At 52.5% G+C, this 18877-nt stretch overlaps 8 protein-coding genes across 8 annotated transcripts; 4 read left to right on the top strand and 4 right to left on the bottom strand.

The window, feature by feature from the left end:
* Nucleotides 1-1374: 1374 nt before the first annotated feature.
* J4E79_008451 (uncharacterized protein) lies at nt 1375-3070 on the bottom strand (the record flags this gene model as incomplete). The annotated part of the gene is made up of 2 exons (XM_049357308.1): nt 1375-2645; nt 2707-3070. The coding sequence occupies 2 exons, from the start codon at nt 3068-3070 to the stop codon at nt 1375-1377; spliced, it is 1635 nt and encodes a 544-aa protein (XP_049208206.1).
* Nucleotides 3071-5264: 2194 nt separating this feature from the next.
* Nucleotides 5265-6314, top strand: J4E79_008450 (uncharacterized protein; the record flags this gene model as incomplete). The annotated part of the gene is made up of 1 exon (XM_049357307.1): nt 5265-6314. One exon carries the CDS (start codon nt 5265-5267, stop codon nt 6312-6314), a length of 1050 nt encoding a protein of 349 aa, XP_049208205.1.
* A 349-nt stretch (nt 6315-6663) lies between these two features.
* On the bottom strand, nt 6664-7696 carry J4E79_008449 (uncharacterized protein; the record flags this gene model as incomplete). The annotated part of the gene is made up of 2 exons (XM_049357306.1): nt 6664-7482; nt 7544-7696. 2 exons carry the CDS (start codon nt 7694-7696, stop codon nt 6664-6666), a joined length of 972 nt encoding a protein of 323 aa, XP_049208204.1.
* A 289-nt stretch (nt 7697-7985) lies between these two features.
* Nucleotides 7986-9745, top strand: J4E79_008448 (uncharacterized protein; the record flags this gene model as incomplete). The annotated part of the gene is made up of 3 exons (XM_049357305.1): nt 7986-8151; nt 8339-8809; nt 8877-9745. 3 exons carry the CDS (start codon nt 7986-7988, stop codon nt 9743-9745), a joined length of 1506 nt encoding a protein of 501 aa, XP_049208203.1.
* Nucleotides 9746-9964: 219 nt separating this feature from the next.
* J4E79_008447 (uncharacterized protein) lies at nt 9965-11243 on the bottom strand (the record flags this gene model as incomplete). Its single annotated transcript, XM_049357304.1, has 2 exons — nt 9965-11061; nt 11111-11243. 2 exons carry the CDS (start codon nt 11241-11243, stop codon nt 9965-9967), a joined length of 1230 nt encoding a protein of 409 aa, XP_049208202.1.
* Nucleotides 11244-11661: 418 nt separating this feature from the next.
* On the top strand, nt 11662-13514 carry J4E79_008446 (uncharacterized protein; the record flags this gene model as incomplete). Its single annotated transcript, XM_049357303.1, has 3 exons — nt 11662-12494; nt 12541-13335; nt 13391-13514. The coding sequence occupies 3 exons, from the start codon at nt 11662-11664 to the stop codon at nt 13512-13514; spliced, it is 1752 nt and encodes a 583-aa protein (XP_049208201.1).
* A 2776-nt stretch (nt 13515-16290) lies between these two features.
* On the top strand, nt 16291-16927 carry J4E79_008445 (uncharacterized protein; the record flags this gene model as incomplete). Its single annotated transcript, XM_049357302.1, has 2 exons — nt 16291-16441; nt 16491-16927. 2 exons carry the CDS (start codon nt 16291-16293, stop codon nt 16925-16927), a joined length of 588 nt encoding a protein of 195 aa, XP_049208200.1.
* Nucleotides 16928-17517: 590 nt separating this feature from the next.
* On the bottom strand, nt 17518-18632 carry J4E79_008444 (uncharacterized protein; the record flags this gene model as incomplete). The annotated part of the gene is made up of 3 exons (XM_049357301.1): nt 17518-18159; nt 18223-18265; nt 18397-18632. 3 exons carry the CDS (start codon nt 18630-18632, stop codon nt 17518-17520), a joined length of 921 nt encoding a protein of 306 aa, XP_049208199.1.
* Between the last annotated feature and the right edge of the window lie 245 nt (nt 18633-18877).

The raw sequence follows: 18877 nt of genomic DNA, 5'->3' as shown, positions 1-18877 counted from the left end.
CAGAAGTGGCACCGAAAGGAACGACCCTCGATTGATTCTTAAGCGGCACGTTGGGGGCCGCTTCATTAGGGTAACATCGGTTCAGGCTGATGTATGTTGAGGAAGTGTTAGCAAGGCTGAGCTACATTCTTGCGAGCGGGTATGTGCCTGCATATGCCTGGCCCTCAGATTAGGCATATAAAACGCGTGCAAGATCGCGAACTATATGTTCGCTACAGGCTGTGCGCAATACCGAGACGAGTCTTACGAGGGCCAAGCCTTATTCTGTGCTGCTTATCGGGGTTAGGTCCTCACGCTGGTATGTATTGAACGCGAGAAGGTAGCATTTCTTTTCTTAGCGGTTTCTTATTACCAGAATCTCATGCATAGCCCTCTAATAATCGTGGACACTATTTGCTAGGAGGTTGTGACAGTGTGTAGGAGGTGAACGGTGGGGCTAGCTGCGGCAAGGGTTAGCGATTACGCTCAGCCACCACCAAAATACCAAGAGTGAGTAGCCTGGACACTAACTTGGAGCACAAAATATATTGCAAAGAGGCGGAGTATCATGTGATATCAGCTGAGACTTCTGGAGGCCTGGCGGTCGTCCAGTCGTGAAGTTTCTTGAAGCAACGTGAGAGGATGGGAACTGTTGATTGGAAGGAAGGACATCCGAAAAGACGACAATGCCTTGTCTTGACCCCAGAGAGTGTGATAGATACCGATATAACCAGTGTCTTTTCGCAAACGTATCTCGTGTGACAGAGCTTCTCTTGGGGCCGGTGAAGATGGTCTAGCCGGAGCCCAAAAGAGGGGATCCCCATTCATCCCAACAGCGCCGTGCATGCGGATGAGGCATCCGCTCGCATCAGTGCGAAAGCGATGCGAAAGCAATGCGAAAACCTTGCCCGCTTTTGAGGAATGACCAGCGACTCGAATAGACATCGGTTTGGTGCTGATGTGTGCAGGTGGGTCCGCTTCCAGGGCAGGCAGATGTCGGGTAACGTACCCGCAAAGCCATTGGCCAGATCAAGACTGCAGGCCATGCGATAGTAATTCTGTGTACCAAGACTTCTGCAGGTGGACTTTCCCGGAAATGGCGAGGGCATGATTGTACGCCTACCTTATCAAAGGAAAAGGCTGAACGGGTTTGCAGACCACATTAACACGGAAACATGCAAGGTAGGTGGCCTAACGTCGGTGTAGGCTCTAGGATGTTCAGGTCTTTCCTAGGTTGGGAATCGTTGCCTTCCGAATGTTTGTGTCAACTGTCTTAATGCGGCGTCGACGCCCAGTGGTGCCCACTGACGCTGCTGCAAGTCGTGTTGTGTGGAATGATACGTATTGTATTTGTTCCCTCCCTTGAGAGATCATCTCTACCGTTAACGTGCTGCGTCAGCTGGTGGAATTTTGCTGTAGACATCCGAGCAAGAGTTTGACAAGCAAACTCCTGTCTACAGGTTTGGCGATGTACCCTGTCATTCCTTTTGCGATGTACGACTCCGCCTGGCCTTTGAGAGCATTTGCTGTCATGGCTACGATCGGAACGTGGAGTCCATTTGCTCTAATCTCTTGGGTAGCGCTGAGCCCGTCTTGAACAGGCATGTTGACGTCCATCAGGATCAGGTCATATTCGTTGATAGAGGCCTTGGAGACCGCTTCCTTACCATCCGGTGCCGTGTCCACATTGTTGAACCCCATGCCAGCAAGCATGCGTGTCATGACCTTTCGATTAATGATATTGTCTTCCGCAAGTAGCAAACGTTTGTCAGGAGCGACGATTTTGAGAGTTTCCATCGGGTCGGCCACCACGGGAGATGGGATGCTCAATCCAGCCAGACCCTCTTGTAGAACCTCCAAAGCTTTGAGCTGCTTGCATCTTTTGAGCTTGGCGGTAAACCAAAAAACACTACCCGGACCTTCTGGATTAGGGTGAAAGCCAATGCTTCCACCCATGCGCTCAGCCAGCGACTTGCAGATACTCAAGCCCAATCCTGTACCCTTGTATCTCTTTGTCGTGGAGTTATCGATCTGAGTGAAAGGCGTAAATAGGGTTTGTGAGCCACTTGCTGGCACTCCAATGCCTGAGTCTATCACTTCAGTCAGAATCGTGAAGTACTCTTGGTCTTCCTTTTGCAGTCGCGCAACTATTCGTACATAGCCTTGCTCGGTGAACTTTGTCGCATTAGATAGGAGATTCTGTACAACTTGTCGATAACGTAGAGAGTCTCCTTCAGCGGAACTAGGTAGGTTGTCGTCCATATCGATCTCGAGCTTGACTTCGGGTCTCTGGCACGTCTGATGTGCCCGAAAGACAGATTGAATGATATCCTTTACGCTTATAATATCGTTACTGATAGAAAAGCTACCAGAAGCGAGCTTGCTGAAATCGAGAAAGTCGTCAATTAGCTGAAGAAGCACGTCCCCGGACTCTTTGATGATATTCGCTAGCTCTTGTTGATTGTTGTCCAGCTTGGTGTCCAGTAGTAGCGTTAAAGCGGACAGCATGCCGTGCATAGGCGTGCGGATCTCGTGGCTCATGTTGGCTAAGAACTCCGATTTGAGTTTCGATGCCTCTTCATAGGCGGCGATAAGACTTTTCTCGGCTTTTCGTCTTTCCGTCAAATCTCTAGTGATCTTGGAGAAGCCGAGGAGGATGTCGTCCTCTGGATGAAGGTGAACGAAGTCAGTGTATGTCTCATATGTAGTGCGTGAGGAGATACTTACTATACACCGGCGTGATGACAACATTCGCCCAGAACCTGGATCCATCCTTGCGAAAACGCCAGCCTTCGTCTTCACATCTTCCGTCGCGGAGGGCGTCTCGTAATTCCCTAGATGGCTTATCATTCTCGCGGTCTTCTTGCGAATAAAAGGCCGAGAAGTGCTTGCCGATGATCTCGGCTGGAGTGTATCCCTTGAAACCCTGGGCTCCTGCATTCCACGTGGCCACATGCCCTGTCGGGTCAAGCATAAAGATCGCGTAATCCTTGATGGTTGCTACCAGCAATTGGAATGTTTCATTCTGATAAGAGCGTTCCCTGAACTCAAGCTGTCGCTGATGTTCTTCGGTGATGTCGAGGAATTCCATCTGGATGCAGCGCAATATCCCGTGGCGCAGAATTGGGACTGCTCTCAGATGCCAGGCGATTCCCGTATCTGTTACAGCTCTCGATTGCTGGAGGTTGCCAGTTCGACATGCAGCGCTTACTAGCGCATGGGCTGGAGCAAAAGCAGGAATAGTGGAGGATATGCCGAAAATGTCATCGGCATGTCGGCCTACAAGATCAACGCGATCTCTTGCGTTTGAGGCAGTCACATAACTGATAGATGTCAGCAAATAGCAGGAGTTAGACGATCCTATTCACAGGCTGTACTAACGAATCGGAGACATGGCGCACACAGAGCAACGCGTCTAAGATCACAGTCGGCGCGGGTGTGAACCTGATCAGGTCGTATGCAAGGCTGTTGGGATCGTAATCGTCGTCCGCTCTTGAGGTCGGCGTCGGGAGATCATCAAGCACGAGTTGCGACAGCGATGTTGGCAGCGACCCCATGGGCGCGGACATAACTCCGAGATGACCGAGCTAGCCTCCACTAGGCTAGCAGTGGACACTTGTGGTGTGTTGAAAAGGAATCGTACGAGTTTTGCATCAGAATGTTAACAGCCGGGGTAAGACCAGGCTTCTGTGATCACAAATTCGTCAGGTTGCTCCTGCCGTAAGATTCGTGTCACTTCCGCGGCAACGGCAGGTAATTCTAGAATGAGCGATGCCGTGACGTCACATTCAGCCCCTCGTTTGGGAGCTACTAATCCGTTTATCACGGCTCTGAAAACACTGGCGATACGCAAACAAGGCTTATCTCACGTCGCGGGATGCTACACTGAGGTCTTCGCCTAGGACACACATCCACGCCAGTTTTTCGCATCTAGCAAGCCCCACTTTTCCAAAGTCATGTTACTTCTTACTCTACACTGGATTGTCCCGCCGATGTTCAAACGACAGTCGTTTACACTATTCCAAGAGATCACTGATGTGTCTGGCATGAACTTTGTTTAGAAAAGGCTTCTTCGCGCATACTTGTTACAGTAGTACCTATGTGGCGGTTAGGACCCTCGGATGCCGGCCTACCAGTCCGGCAGACTGTTCCAACATGTCAAGTACATCAAAAGAACAACACGAGCGAAATGAACATCAAGCATTTCGGTGTACGTTTCTTATGAGCGCAACGATTATCGTCCAAGTATGCGGAAGGTTTCCAGGAATACCAGAATGCGCACTTGTGACGAGTACCGTGGCACGATGTGTGCTACAGCGTCTCGCAGCTTCACAAGTGGCTTAGAATGTACTTCCAATACACTAGAGAATTGAAAACTTATGAAGCAGGAACATGTTTACTAACAGCTGTTGGTGTACAACCTATGGGAACATGGATCGTCTCTCACCTTGTGATGACCAGCCTACTCATGATCACGGCGACATCTACGCTTTCGCCTACCGACCGCCATCTCAGACTGCTATTAGAGCTGGCCAAAGGCGTTACACTGGGGTGTAGCGTTCGACTGACAGACTCATTGCTGTCATGACCATCAGTTCGACGCCTTCACCGAGCGGTTTCTACAACTATATATACGCAACCAGTCTCCAGTCTTACCTCTACCAAACAGAACGTCGAACAAAGGTAAATTCATGGAGCACGTTTACATTCCAGCTTCCCACAACATCATAATGGACAAGCGCGACCGTTCGCAATCGCCGGTGCAGGCACGTAAGCGACATGCTTCGACAATTTCGGCAACAAACCCCACGAGCTCGCAAAGCACAATATCAGAAAAGACTATCGATAACTCAAAGTCTCTCACTCCACCATCGGGTTTAGATGCAGACTCGTCAGATTTGTCTTCTGCGGTTTCAGTCTCTTCCTCGCAGCAAACTGGCGATGCTAAAAGCCGACCCTCACCTGGCCATCATTCCGCAACAAACACGGCACATATTTCTCCTTCAAAGATCAATCCGATTAGAACTTCCCCAGAAGTCTCCACTTATGCCGGTATGGTCACGCTAGGTCCTCCAACCCCAGAAACACTTCGTGAACCATCCCATGATGGTACAGTGGCGCATACACCCAGTATACTACATAATACCGCAGAATCTTTTCCCATCTTCACAACAGGCGACATCTTTATCAAGACAGAACTGGTCACTCCACCGAAACGATGGCAACTCCACAGCAGCATTCTCACACGGTTTTCCTCATGGTTTTCAAAGTCACTTTCAAGCATAATGATGCCTACGATAGGGCCGGCGTGGGCCGCATACATCATTGAAGAGGTTGATGGTAAGGTTTTATTAGTACAACAACAAACCACCGAAGAAAAGCCAGTCATTTCAGATACTGGGAGTCACCATGAAGCCGACGTTACAATCAAGACTGAGCACGAGGATTCCGACTCAAGCAATCCCTTCTCTATCACTCCAGACCACACTGCCATAATCGAAATCTACAACGATCTCTTCAGCGCATTCTATAACGTCCCCATAAACATCCCGACTACAAATATCGCCGCCTCTCTCACTCACTCCGAACAACTCACCAAGCTCGCCGGAGACCTGGGCTGCTTGGACAATCTCCCCAACCTAAGATCACAGATCAACGCCACCCTTCTCCAGCACCGACATGCGCTTCTGCGTGCAATAAAAAACGATCCCGCACGCTGGCTTCTCCTCTCGCTCTCTCTGCACAACGAGTCCATCTACACAGAAGCACTGATACACATGTCTGGCGCACACCCCAGCTGGCCATGGCCGACGCCGCGCTCCTCTCTCCCAGAAGAGATCGTCCGCCTCATCACGGCTAAGAGCTTCGAGCTAAACCAACGTTGCACAGAGATAGAGCGTGACCTGCTCTTACTCACTATCAACGTCGGCCGGGGCGCAAGCAGCCACCCAGTATCCCTCGTCACGAACTCCGAGTTCGACACCTGGTTCATCGTGTCAACATTCCGGTTCATCCTCGCCCAAGAGTTCACCAACCTCCACGACGACGACAAGGGCTCTCTCCGACGCGCCATCATCTATCGGAAGATCTGGAAGGGAGAGGGATACATGCCGTACGAGGATATGAGGCGTATGATGGAACAGGTCATGCCATCCGCAGTATCCAATCTGAGCGAAGATCTGGCGATCTTGAAGAGAGAAGCGAGTGCGTACGTTGAGGATCTGGCGAAGAACGAGGCTCTGCTTGATGTGGAGGGGCAGAAGGTGGGATGGCTGACTTGTGTAAAGGTGAGGAAGGGGGATATTCCTTGGAGGGCTGGGGAGGAAAAAAACTGAACGGGTGCACTGCTGTCATCAGTGTCAAATCGAAAATTTGCAAGATGTCAAGGCGATGTAGACTTCTGGGTCATTTACGTGAACTAAGGGTAGGTGTTTCATTTGCTCCTTGAGTGAGTTGGAAGGGACTTGATCAAGGGGCTAGTGTCAATGTCGTGGTTCATGGGAGCGCCCCTGGGTCGTTGAAGGTGCACATCAGATCTTGGGGTTTGTTCATTGTTCTTACTGCATATCATATTCATACCTGTACACGCATGTCCAGAACCATCCAAGTCATATAGATTCATGTCCATAACGCGTAAAAGGGGGTATCATTCTTAGGCCAATAGAGAAATTTACAAGCAACACATCATCTGCGCGAGGTTCCTCCAAACCCAGTGCTCTCATGCCTGGTGCTGGAGAAACTATCACCAGACGAACTCCTTGAGCTACCCTCTCCGCCATTGTTCCAGCGACTGCCACTTCCGTTGCCAGCGCCCCAGCCGCCCGTCTGGTTGTTCCGGTTGCCTCTGTTGCCAAACTGGCCCGCAGCCCATCCAGCAGCAGCGCCACCTGCCGCACCAGACCAGAAGCCTGGCCTCCAGCCTTGTGCCGGTTGTGTCGCACCGTAGCCAGACTTGGGGTTGCTGGGATTGTTCGGGTAGTATGGTGGAGGCGGGTCGTCGTTGTCGTCGTTGTAGCCTCCTCCCCATCCACCACCGCCGCCGCCACCTCCCCAGCCAGGTCTGTTGCCTCCTGCTGCGCCGCCATCTGGACCTTGTGCGCGGTTCCTCAGCGCAGAGTATATCATCCACAACACGACACCACCGAAGAGCATCCAGAATAGCCCGCCTGCGATCCTTTCGCCCATGGTTTTCGGCCCGTCACGTCGGTCGTCATCGTCGTCGTCGCCCTGCCACCTTCCTCTTCCCTTCCCGTATTTCTCTTGGCCTTTGTCCGTGAGTACAAGGCGGTACTCTACACCGCAGCTTCCTTTCAAGATGTATGGGTCTTCGGGGTAATCGTAGCCTTCGCAGATGACGTCTGTGGAGCCGAGTTTGAATTCTTCGGGGAGCGAGGCGGTGCAGGTCCACTGTATGGAGTCTTCGTCGTAGTCAGAGCCGCTGTTCTTGCAGCGCATTATCTCGGGTTCGTAGAGGCCGCGTGCGGAACCGCCGATGCATTTCAGCTAAGATGTATTAGTAGGCTGGATGGAGGGGTACGCGGAAAGACGGAGGATGAACGCGTACCTGAGGGATAGGGTCAACGCGTCGCGCGGAAGTTTGCTGTCCTTTGCGCAGCGTGAGACTTTCAATCTTAGCGAGCTTGACTTTGTCTGAGCGGAGGGCTTCTGCGCCACTCGCTGCCAGCAGCGCAGGGTAGAGGAAGCTGAGGAGATGCATATTGTCGCGAGGTCGTGGATTAGAAGAGTGCTCGATAGGGATGGTTAAGACAACTCATGTACCACCCGTGTGGCAAAAGCATGTGAAAGGACACGGTGGAGATGCCTTGTGCTTTGGGGCTGTGAATCTAGAAGCTGGCGGCGCCAGTGAATGCCGATGACGCACCGCCGAGGCCTTTACAGGGATGTACATACGCTAGGGCCGCTTCCGCACTAGCTCGCTCTACTCACATGCCATCGCGAGCATCACGCGTGGACAGACCTCGAACGAAACCTCCATCACAACAATCATGAAACAGCGAATAACTTATGTGGTGACGAACCCAGAGGAGTTTACTCCCGATCAGCTTCAAGTTGGCGAAGACCAATCTGGTCCGTACTTTGCTTTGGATAATGTCTATGCTGCAAAGGAACACCGTATCACACTCGGGCTGAATGAGCTACCTGAAGAAGTATGTACTGCACCCACTCTCAAGTCCACCAAAAGAGCGAACTCATCCTAACGGCACGTAGATAAGTAAAGTCTTTCAACAATGGCACGAATTGCATCTACGTTGGACATCTCCAAGGCCTTACGCATCTACTCCGCCATTCACATCACGTGTCTCACCTGGTCTGCATATCTTCTTCACGCCTCTATCAGATACGCCTGATGATGCACTATGCTCGAGCCTCCACTCCCTCATCTCTTCGGACCTGAAGTGTTTGTCAACATCATCCAGCTCCACAAAGATGCCAGTCCTCTCAGAACGCTTCTCAATGTCGGCCACTTCGCAGTACTACAGCTACTTGGATGACATCGACAGAGTTAGGAGTTTCTTCCAGCAGAAGTTTTGCAAAAAAGATGGAAAAAGCTATTGTTTGGATGCGATCGATGGCTTTGCTCTGTCAGATTATGTAGATGTGGACTACGATACTATCTCGAGAAGCGTTGTTCTGACAGCCGAATCGTCCAATGCAGGATCCGCCCACGAAGGCTGGACTGAGACAATCAGGCTGCCAAGTAAAGGAGCGACTGTAGAGATTGGGGTATTGAGTTTGGAGGGAAATGCCGATCCCGAAGATGTGCAGTTTGGAGGTTTCTTGACAGTGCTAGGACAAGACGACAAACCGAGTACGTATATTCTCCCTACTACACTGTCTTTACAACATCGTGACAACAAGACACTAACGACAAACAGAACCTACGCGCTTCCAAACCCCAACCCGGCACTACCCTCTCCTCCAAGCCTCAAAGAACCCAACCGCCCCACCCAAACTCCACCCCCTAACCTACAGCACCTCCTTCAACCAACCAACCGGCCTCCACCCAACCCTCACCCTAACCTTCCCAGCACACCACCTCACCCCGCCCGACCGCTCCTGCAAACTGCACACCCACCTAACCCTCCCCTCCTACCTCTTCATCGACAAGTACCAATTCTCCGATGCCCTCTTCCTCGCAGACAAGAACCTAAAGCGTCTCCGCAGTCTAGCCGGTGCTACCGATCTCGAAGCCCCAGACTGGAACGTACCAGCTTGGGGTTCCGCAGCGCTCTTCGAACTCGCTACACCCAAGCCAGAGAAGATCGAGTATCCCAAGGTCAGTCTAGGTGATGGGGAGGAGAGCGTGTGGGAGGACCTGCCGACGCATCGTGAGGTGTCGGAGGGGGACTGGAATGTTAGCATACCGTTGCATCTGCGGTATATGCCTGCTCAAGCGGCGTCTCATGCCAGGTTGCCTGTTCCTTGGCCTGTTGTCTTTTGGGCTTGTCGTGCGGATTCGGGCGCACAGCATACGTCTAATCCGTTTGATCGCTTGCATTTGGGGTATGAGGGCTTGTTTGGACCCAAGACTAGGTTCATGCATGTGGAGCCTAAGGCCTGGAATCAGACTGAATCGGGTGGGTTGGTGGAGTGGATCGATGTGCCTGTGCTTGATACGAGGATGGCTGGGTGGGTTGAGGGAGGGACGGTGGGTGTGGTTTTGTTTGCGTTTGTGGGGCTATGCTGGATGTTGTTTAGGAACATTGGGAAGGGGGATGTTAAGGATGAGAAGAAGACGCAGTAGCAGTGTCAATGGTAACAGGTGGTATTGGTGCGTGTTGAGAGTATTAGATCGTATTGCTTTTCGCTGGCAACTCAGCGATTTCATTTGGGTATCTTTCAATCAAGTGCTATGTCCGCCACATGCTTCCACACTACTTTTCTTCCATGTCCCATACCGCTGCTATCCAATCGCGCAATGCAATATCTGGCAAATCATGCTTCATATCTCCGTTTCTGAAGTTCAGACTATCGAAATCGGCGCGTTGACAGGCATGCTCGACATGATGGGTAACGGCGTTCCAGGGAAGATAGGATGCAGCGCATAGACGGGTCCTGAACTGTCCTCACCGTCAAACAGCATGAGGTTCTGAATTGGCTGTTCACGTTGTCCCAGCACGTTGATGACATCTTGGGCCAGCTGACCGCCCAGGAAAGCCGTGACGGGTGCCAGTTCGCTACCCAGATTTTGAAGGAAGCTGCGGAGGACTTCGGCTTTGAGAGTCTCGGCAGGAAGAAGCAGCTCCTTGTGCTTGAGGTTCGCAATGGTGGTGAAGACCTGAAGATCTGCTGGTGTATGCGAAGGGTAGATGCCGTGGCCCATGCGCTGGTACTCCCACAATGCGCGTACACAGGTGAGTAAGGGATGGACTCTCTTCAGCCTCCTGGCGTTGTTCGCAATATCCGCAGGGAGTGGACTGTCCTTGACCAGCATCAACGGACTATAGAGCTCCTGCTTGTTGACCAGCTCAACCACCTTTCCATTTTCCTTCTTGACCTGCACGCTCTTGATGCTCCTTGTAGTGCTCTCGGCGCCAACCTGCGTGTCGCGATTGCTCTTCTCGCGCTCGATAACGAAGTTGTGCTCGACCAGGTCGGCGAAGATGTAGCCATACATGCCGTGTGATGCGCCCGCGTAGAATGGTTTCCGTGCTATGCGCGCACCGGCGTTGAGGGCGGAGGTGGAGAGGAAGTCCATGTCGGTGCATATGATGATGTCGTAGGCGGCGTAGAAGTTGGGATCTTGCTCGTTGCGGATGTCGGTGGTGAGGGTCTTGACGGTGACGCGTGGGTTGAGCTTTTGCACCTGAGGCAACGCTGCCTCTGCGCGGTTCTTGCCTACATCGGTGTCGCTGATCAAGAATTGCGCGCCCAGATCATCTTCGGTCACGACTTCGTGGTCTGCGAGGGTGATGGAGCCTATGCCGGCGAGGACAAGGTTCTTGGCGACCTCGTTGGCGAGGGCTTTGATGGAGACGAGCAGGATGTTGGCGGTGCGGATCTTCTCTTGCGCCGCGACGCCCCAGAGGCGGATTTGGCGGTCGTAGAGGGCGATTTCATCTGAGCGCGGAAGTTAGCACTGCTGCGACTGCCATTGCGTCGCGCTTACCTGCGGATATCTTGTCGGCCTCAGCGATGGCGGCGACTGTCTCGCCAGCTGCGTCCTCGGCAGGCAATGCAGCAGGCAACGCGCCATTGGTCACCGGCGGAGGTACCGGGGACGGCTCGGTGAGATCAGCCATGGTGTTTGTCGTCGCGCGGGTATGTATATAGACGTAAAGAGACGCGTATGCGAGATGTTGACTGCGCAATCACGCAGGGCAGTCAGATAGCTGGTGGACCGGAGCAAGACGCTGGCTGCGTATGGGCTGATTCAAGCTAGACGGGCGTCTTGCAGAGGGCCGAGTAAAGGCAGCTAGCGGTGACGGCATTACCTCGCACCCTCGTAGCCTGCCTGTGCGGCTCTGCGGTGGCCCGTGCGCACCCCGCGTGCCAACCACACGGGACCGGCCAGAAGATGCGTTGCTTGTTCGTCGCCTCAGCCTCGACAAGTGCCGTCTCCTACCCTCCCACCGTAAACTACTAGTCTCTCCTCTGCGTGTGAGCCTAACTACTCGCCATACCTCGTCTCCTCAATGGGAGCGAGCGCCGACGTCACCAATGCCCAGACCACCCTCCTCTCCGTCCCCACCGCCTGCGCCTTTCCCACTGGCCTTCACGACGGGCAGCTTTGACTTTCCCCACGCCTCGACCTCGCCGCCGACCGTCTCTCGCTCTGCCTCTACGAGCGCATCACGAAATGCGCTGCGCTCTCTAGCCGAGCCCACGCCCGCCGCTTACGATGCGACGTCATCCCCCAGAGACCCTGCCCGCCGCGTGCGCACTCGCACGTCAACCAGAAGAGGCCCGCTGCACCGCCTATTTGGTCCCCCACGTGATAGCGACGCAGCGGATAATCTTGCTCGCCGGCCGCCCACTGCAAACCCCAACCGACCTCGCGCCGTACCGAGCGAAAGCTACCTCCGCCGCTCTCAGGCCCGCACGAGGGAACAGCGCCTGGCCGACATGGACGCCACCAACGATGTTCTTGACTCACTGAGTGACTTACCAACAAGCAATCCCTTTACCATTTCGAACACACAGACCCGCTCTCGTAGCCCCATCGTGCAACTCAACGGCGAGCGCAGACATAAGCGAAGGAAGTTGGAACATGACAGTAACGCTGCTGCCGAGTACATGTGCTTCAAGTACGGCCACAGGGGTCAGGTAGTGCCTGGGCGTCTGCGCATGGAGATCATAAGCTGTGACGGCGGTGAGCATCGCAGAGACAATCCACCTGGGCTATACAGGGTTCAGAATGTCTTGAGGAACGACAAAAGTGTATACTGCAGCGAGAGCTCCCAGTGCAATCTTCTCTTGAAGCACATCGGAGAAGCCCCCTTCGCCTTGGAGAAGATCGTCATTCGAGCACCGGACCGTGGATTTACGGCTCCGTATGTGTCTCCGCTTCGTCTTTGATCATTGCTAACCTGACACCAGCGTTCAAGAAGGTCTTGTATTTGTATCCATGTCTGCAGATGAACTCCTGTCCGGCACCTCAGCCTACAATCTCCGCTACGACACTCCATCGCCACTGATGTCTCCGACCCCCAGTTCCCCAAACGAGGCCAACGAACACATGTCGTTGCGAGAGGCTCTTGAAGATCCTTCGGTGTGGCAATACTCAAATCAGGGCCCTCGCGAGGACATGGAGGAGCGCATAGAGAATCTTCGTCTCCGCAGTGAAAGGCTGAATGCCGAATCTGCGAACTGGATATCATCTTTGCGCTCCGACTCTGAACGTCGGCGGATAATGCGCCAGATGGTAGAACACGAAGACGAAGCAGAGGGTGATAATTGCGATCACGCAGCGGATGACTCTTACAGCGGTCCGGCCGGCATTTCTGCACCTACCCCACCGCCTTTTACCGTTACTACTGCTGCCAGCGAGGATGAAGACTCGGACTCCAACGAAGAAGTACCCAGTGCTGCCATCATGGCCGACCGCCTTCGAAGAGAAAGCCGTTGGCGTCCAGACAGCGACGACGATGACGATGAAGTCATTCCTCGCCTGGGTCCGCTGCGTCGCGCGCCGGCTCTCGACTACAGCACATACAGCGAATGGCGGGAGCGGAGAGAGCGCTATCTTGAGCCTATCCGAGCGTCTCGTGTAGCTGCGCCCAGCCGCATTGAACCTTCCGAACGAACCCACGACGAGCCACTCATACCCCCACATGCGCGCTTCTTCATTGCGAAGAACAAGAATAAGATCACAATCAAATTTCACCCTGCAATGTAAGTTTGGTCTGGTCACCCTGGGGAGCCATCGGTTTACTAACGCATCCTCCAGTTCGGGAAGACACGTCCTACTCAAGTTCTGGAGCCCGAAACACGACGGCAATATCGATATTGAGAGCGTCCAGTTCTATGGGTACTCCGGACCCCGCTACTTTCCGGCCGTGCAAGCTAGGTAGAGGGTACGTGCTGTTGTAAGGTTTTACATCGCATCTGTCCTTTTGAGGATCATGTTGGCATGAGTTAGAAAAAGGACAGGCATGTCTCTCACCGTGTCTGTTTGAAATGTGTCCTAGTAGTAGTGTGTGCAGTCTTTGAGTGGCAATGATACCCGGGTATGATACACAAATGTGTGACGATTGGTTTGGAGCATTTGGGGTTGTGTGGGAGTACTGGTGGTAAATACAACACATTCTTTCATCATTTAACTGCCAGTGTGAATGAAAGATCATCAGTTGAGAGACGTGCCTGGGCCTGTGATGAGTGAGCAGATGTAGTTACCCCTACGGATTAAGTAAGAAGGAGCGGCCGGGGATAATGACAGTGCTGATCTGCTATTCCCGTTCGAGATCAGACCACCTGGACGCTGACGCATTCATTTGAACTTCAAGCAACATCCACAACCACCTACCACGATAGCCACGTCTCAGCAACTTCCTGCGAATCGAACGACTGTCATCACGAGGCATGAGCGCTTACCCGCGCTGTATTGTGCAACGCAATGTCCAAAGATCCAGTCCATGTCGATGCGCAGGTGAACCCGCTCCCTTCTGGAGGAAATATGCAACGGAGACCCAGCAGTCGCACATAATACGCGTAAGGAACGCTTATTTACAGCTATTTGATCAGAATTATGCTAATGCGCACAGGTAGAGATGGAATTACAAGTAATTATGCAAAGGGTATAGTATCTTCCGTGGTGAATGGACACACATCAACACCTCGACGAACCCTGGCAAACCACCGTTATCGACTTACCAACCCACCAATGTACACACCCAAAGTCCCTCACGAAAAGACTTCAAATTCGAGCGCGAGCCCACAAGAACACATTAACGCCTCCGCAGAAACTGTATCGATGGCATCCATGTGCTCGGTTTTGGTCGGCTTCCGCAATTATGTTCAGTGGACGTAGTCGCCGACACATCCTTTCCTCTCCATTTCTACGAAAATACTTAGCCTACGTTCCCGACCGGTACTTTCAGAAGCGGCTTGCTGTCAATCCAAGTTACCTCGACATCGTATCGCATGCGCACTCTTCTGGGTTGCTGGAACACATTCCAAATGGACATATGTACGCTCCTAGACAGCGCCGACTGTTCGTCGTTTAGCAGTGGTTGACTATCTCTTACGTGGCGAAGGCTGCTGAGATCAGCACAGCAACGGACTCAGAGCCTCGACTTTCCATCTTCACGCGATTGGAGGCGGCAACGGCAACAGCGAACCTACACACGGCTCTGACGGCATTGTCTAACCTCGCGCTATGTTCTACCCGCAGTGGCTATTATAGAGCCGCCCTACTGGTTTGCCATGTCGCCGGTCATGCCAGTTAGAACAACGGTATGTTCCTGCCACGCCCCTAGCGTATGCAGCTAATGACGGCCTAGAAACTGTGGTAGCGCGGGCTGCCAAGACGACGCTGTAAAGCAATGCGCAGTGGGAACTTCGCCTCCGAGGAATCAACGTGATGTTAGCCACTTATGGCAGTCAACAGCAGTATCGTATAGGCAGATTTGCCGATGTCACACTAATTGTTGTCGATGAGACTCATGAACAAAACTTAGGTATCATACTCACTGATAGACTGTTCAGTCTTCCGTTCGAGCCGACACGATCCGTTGCTCTCAAGCTTCAACCAGTGGACCATGTATCACGCTTGTTGTACAAGACGCTTCCTCGGCAAGATGCTAGTCGACAGCCTATCACGAGTGGGTTCAGCCATTCTTGGCCTGCGTAGCTTTACCAAGATGATACCAGACAGATCCTACTTCAGGATGCTCCATGCATTGACAGCCAAACAATTCGATGGCCACTCCGGTCTTTCCGTTGAAGCACTATCAACAAATTCTAATTCTAATGCTAAGCTACGCATTGATGCTCCGACGTCAATGAGATACCAGGTTCAATGTTGGGAGGCTCTGCGTTCCCGAACAAGCCATTTGACAGCGAGGTTCAGACACACTACGTGATTTGAAGCTTGGTACAAGCCATGACATACTGACTTCAAAAGCATAAGTATTTGCATGTTTGCGTCATACAGGGGTAACAGCTACCAGAAAGAAGTTCGCCGCCGTCTGACGATGTTTGCCGTACAGCCGGACTAACAACGTTTCATGCGGCCTAAGCCTACGTTCTCCAGTTTTTCCTCCGCAAAGTCGGCGCGTTCTGGAGCAAACGACAAGCTTTCCGGATGATCGGCCGTGATCGCTCGGTTGCTCGGGTGGATCCACATTCGCCGTGCCAAGCACCAATGACGTCGGCCTGCGCTGTCTCCATGTCCATCGCGTGGCTCCGCGAAACCTTCGTATGCTTCAATCGCTTGGCGGCATCCAGACACACTGTGCCTGGCCTCCAGGTTCGACCAGAACGACATGCAAATGATAAGTGTGATGTCACTTTGCATTTGGCCCTTTCCATCGGGGCGCTATCATAACGTCTAGCAAACAGCAAAGCCAATGCCAGAGGTCGATGGTGCATGCCATCTCATCAAGTGCATGAGCGAACTCGGGTACGACGGCTCTGGTAATACCATGGTACCTGATTCCTCTGCAGAAGCCAGGGCGGAGACTGTCCGATGGGCGATGGAAGCAGGAGCACATTTGGTATAAGAGTCACCATGCTCGACATGTTGAAAGCCCATCATCACAACAATCAGCCTTCTCATCATCTCCACTCTATTCAAAACCGCTACACTCACTCTCAACAAGTCGAACTTCGATCAATCAATCAATCAATATGCTCTTCTCAAAGCTCACCATCATCTCCGCTCTTGCGGCCTTCGCTGCTGCTCAGGACACTGACTTCGACTTCGACAACATCCCCGCGGAGTGCACTGATGTCTGCGCACAAGTCGGTTCCATCACCAACGGTTGCAAGAACGACAGCAGTAAGTACCGCACCTAACAACGAACAATAAGAATCTAACAATGCTACAGACGACGACTCATCCGCTGTCCTCCAGTGCATCTGCACAGCCAACAACGCAAACCAGTTGATCCCACAGTGCGAGGCCTGCGTCAGGCAGTACAACGGCAACGACAACGACGACGGCAGCGACCAGTACCGTCTCCTCACCGACTGCGCATACCAGACCACCACCGTAGTTGGAGGAGGCGCTGGCGCAGTCCAAACAACGGCCGTCGACACCAACACTGTCACTGACACCAACACCGTTTCCGTCACCTCCGTCATCCAGACCACTTCCGTAGCCGTCATTGTCACCACCGGTAGCGACGGCCTCGTTGCCACCACCACCGAGACAGACACCGACACCAACACTGTCCCTGCCGAGACTAGCAACCCTGCTGCTATGAAGACTGCTGGCGCCGCCATGGGTATTGGTGCTCTTGGACTCGCTCTTGGTATGTTGTAAATCGACATCATGGTTTACTGCGAGATGGATATTTATGTAGTTAATGACTGGAAGAGGAGTTTGGAAGCTCAGCTATTAATCGTGGGAGCTTGAAAAAGTTCGATGACTGGGCATGTAATGACTGTATATATAATGCAATATGTCTTACCTTACATCGTCCATTGCTTAAGAAATCGGACGTGATGACGAGAACAACCGCGACATGAGATGACTTCCAAAAGGGTTCATTAGGTATGGCTCACATGGGCTGTTTCATCCTGGACTTCGCGGCCACATACACTTATCACCACCCAGATATACTTTGCATACATATGCCGGGAGTGTTTCCATGGGAAACTGACTGACGAAGGAGATCATGTTGACATGTTAGAGGAACACATCATCTTTTGTACCCTTCAGTACCATCATGCCAAATATTTCGTATACGGCAAACATCCATGAACTGGTACCGACGCCTTCACAAACCATGACCGTAGTCGACAACTCTACACTGGGCTATTGCTAACCCCTCCGAACACCGCTAGAAGTCAGATAGGCTCAGTGTCATGATCAAGCTTGGATGTCCCATTCAGCACTGTGGAGTCACGCGCCTACTCATCTGTATCCATAAGCATCGACGACCGCATCTTGACGTCTTCAAATCCGCGTCCAGAGTCAGTAAGCCTGGCTTTCTTACCAGCGAGGTGATGAGCTTGAATGAACTCCGGGAGATCAGCCAAAGCCAAGTCGCGGTATTTAGAGAGGTACGGTGCCTTGGGAAGGAGTTCACTGTACGCGATGCGACGGGTCTTGAACCACGTCTCGTTGTGAAGGGCGGCGTAGGTACCAAGAGCGGTAAGGGCGTTGTTGACGGCAGTATCGTCACAGATAGGGGCCCTGCAATACTTGGCAGTGAATATGCCCGTCTCCAGTACCAACTTCTCGAACTCGTCAAAGGTAGGTGACGATGGCTTGCCCAGGCTGTTGGCCAGTTCAATGTGTGCATAGTGCCTGAGGTTCTCCATCTGCCATTCGATAGCCAAGATGAGGACATCGACGTGGATATGGGAAGCCGTGATGCCTTTTGGGATGGGGGGCTTGGTGGAGGGGGGTGTAGTCGCATGATATAGCTGATGTTGATCTAGCATCTTAACGACGCGGTAGTCGCCAACGTGCTTGATGTGCGCGACACAGCAATCGATTGCATGAGCCGGATGGTTGGGCATCTTGATCGTCTGCGTCATTGGCGAGCTCTCCAAGAAACGTTAGTACCAGACCACTATATTGAAGCATCTAGCTGGAGTGTTTGTGCTTACCAAGTCTTTCGACATCTTCTGGGAATAGAGCATGGCGATACCCCTAGGCACTTTCCAAGCGCTATCATTGGGACCAGCAATGACGAGATCGCACAGCAAGCCATGGAATAGAAGACTCAACATACTGATTTGATCAGAGCCGGCCTACTTGCGCGCGGATGTGGGGTCACGTACCTTCCCTGAACTGTGTCTTTGCGCATCATGTCGTTTTTTGCCATTTTGCCCGACATCTTGAGCTTGGCGACGGCAGTGTGACAAGAGCCCCGCTTTGAAGCGGTGATATCGCGAGCGCCGGGAGTATCGATGGTGTAGTCCGCCTCGTCATCGTCGAGCTGGCGCTTCTTGGACGTCTTCTTGACCTTGCTTTCATTGGCGTTCTGGGTGGGCTTTGTCTGAACCGGTGTCGCCATGATGAGATTTTTGTTGTTGTGGCTCATAGTTACGGTCGTCTTGTTGTGCAGATAGTGATGGCCCCGCTCGATCAATCTCAGACTTTGGTCATGGACAGCTAAGCGAACAGAGACTAGACCTCTTTTGGTAGTAAGAGTGAAGTTGACCATCCTGTGGTCACTTCTAGCTCTCGAGATCAATCCGATAGACCGTTCAAAAGCTGGCTGTTATCCGAGAGTGCGTAGATTGGAGAAGTCAGGGTGGC

The sequence above is a fragment of the Alternaria viburni genome (assembly GCF_023758015.1).
Source record: "Alternaria viburni strain BMP 2772 chromosome Unknown scaffold_20, whole genome shotgun sequence".
Lineage (NCBI taxonomy): Eukaryota > Fungi > Ascomycota > Dothideomycetes > Pleosporales > Pleosporaceae > Alternaria > Alternaria viburni.
This window is presented reverse-complemented; position numbering and strand designations above follow the sequence as displayed.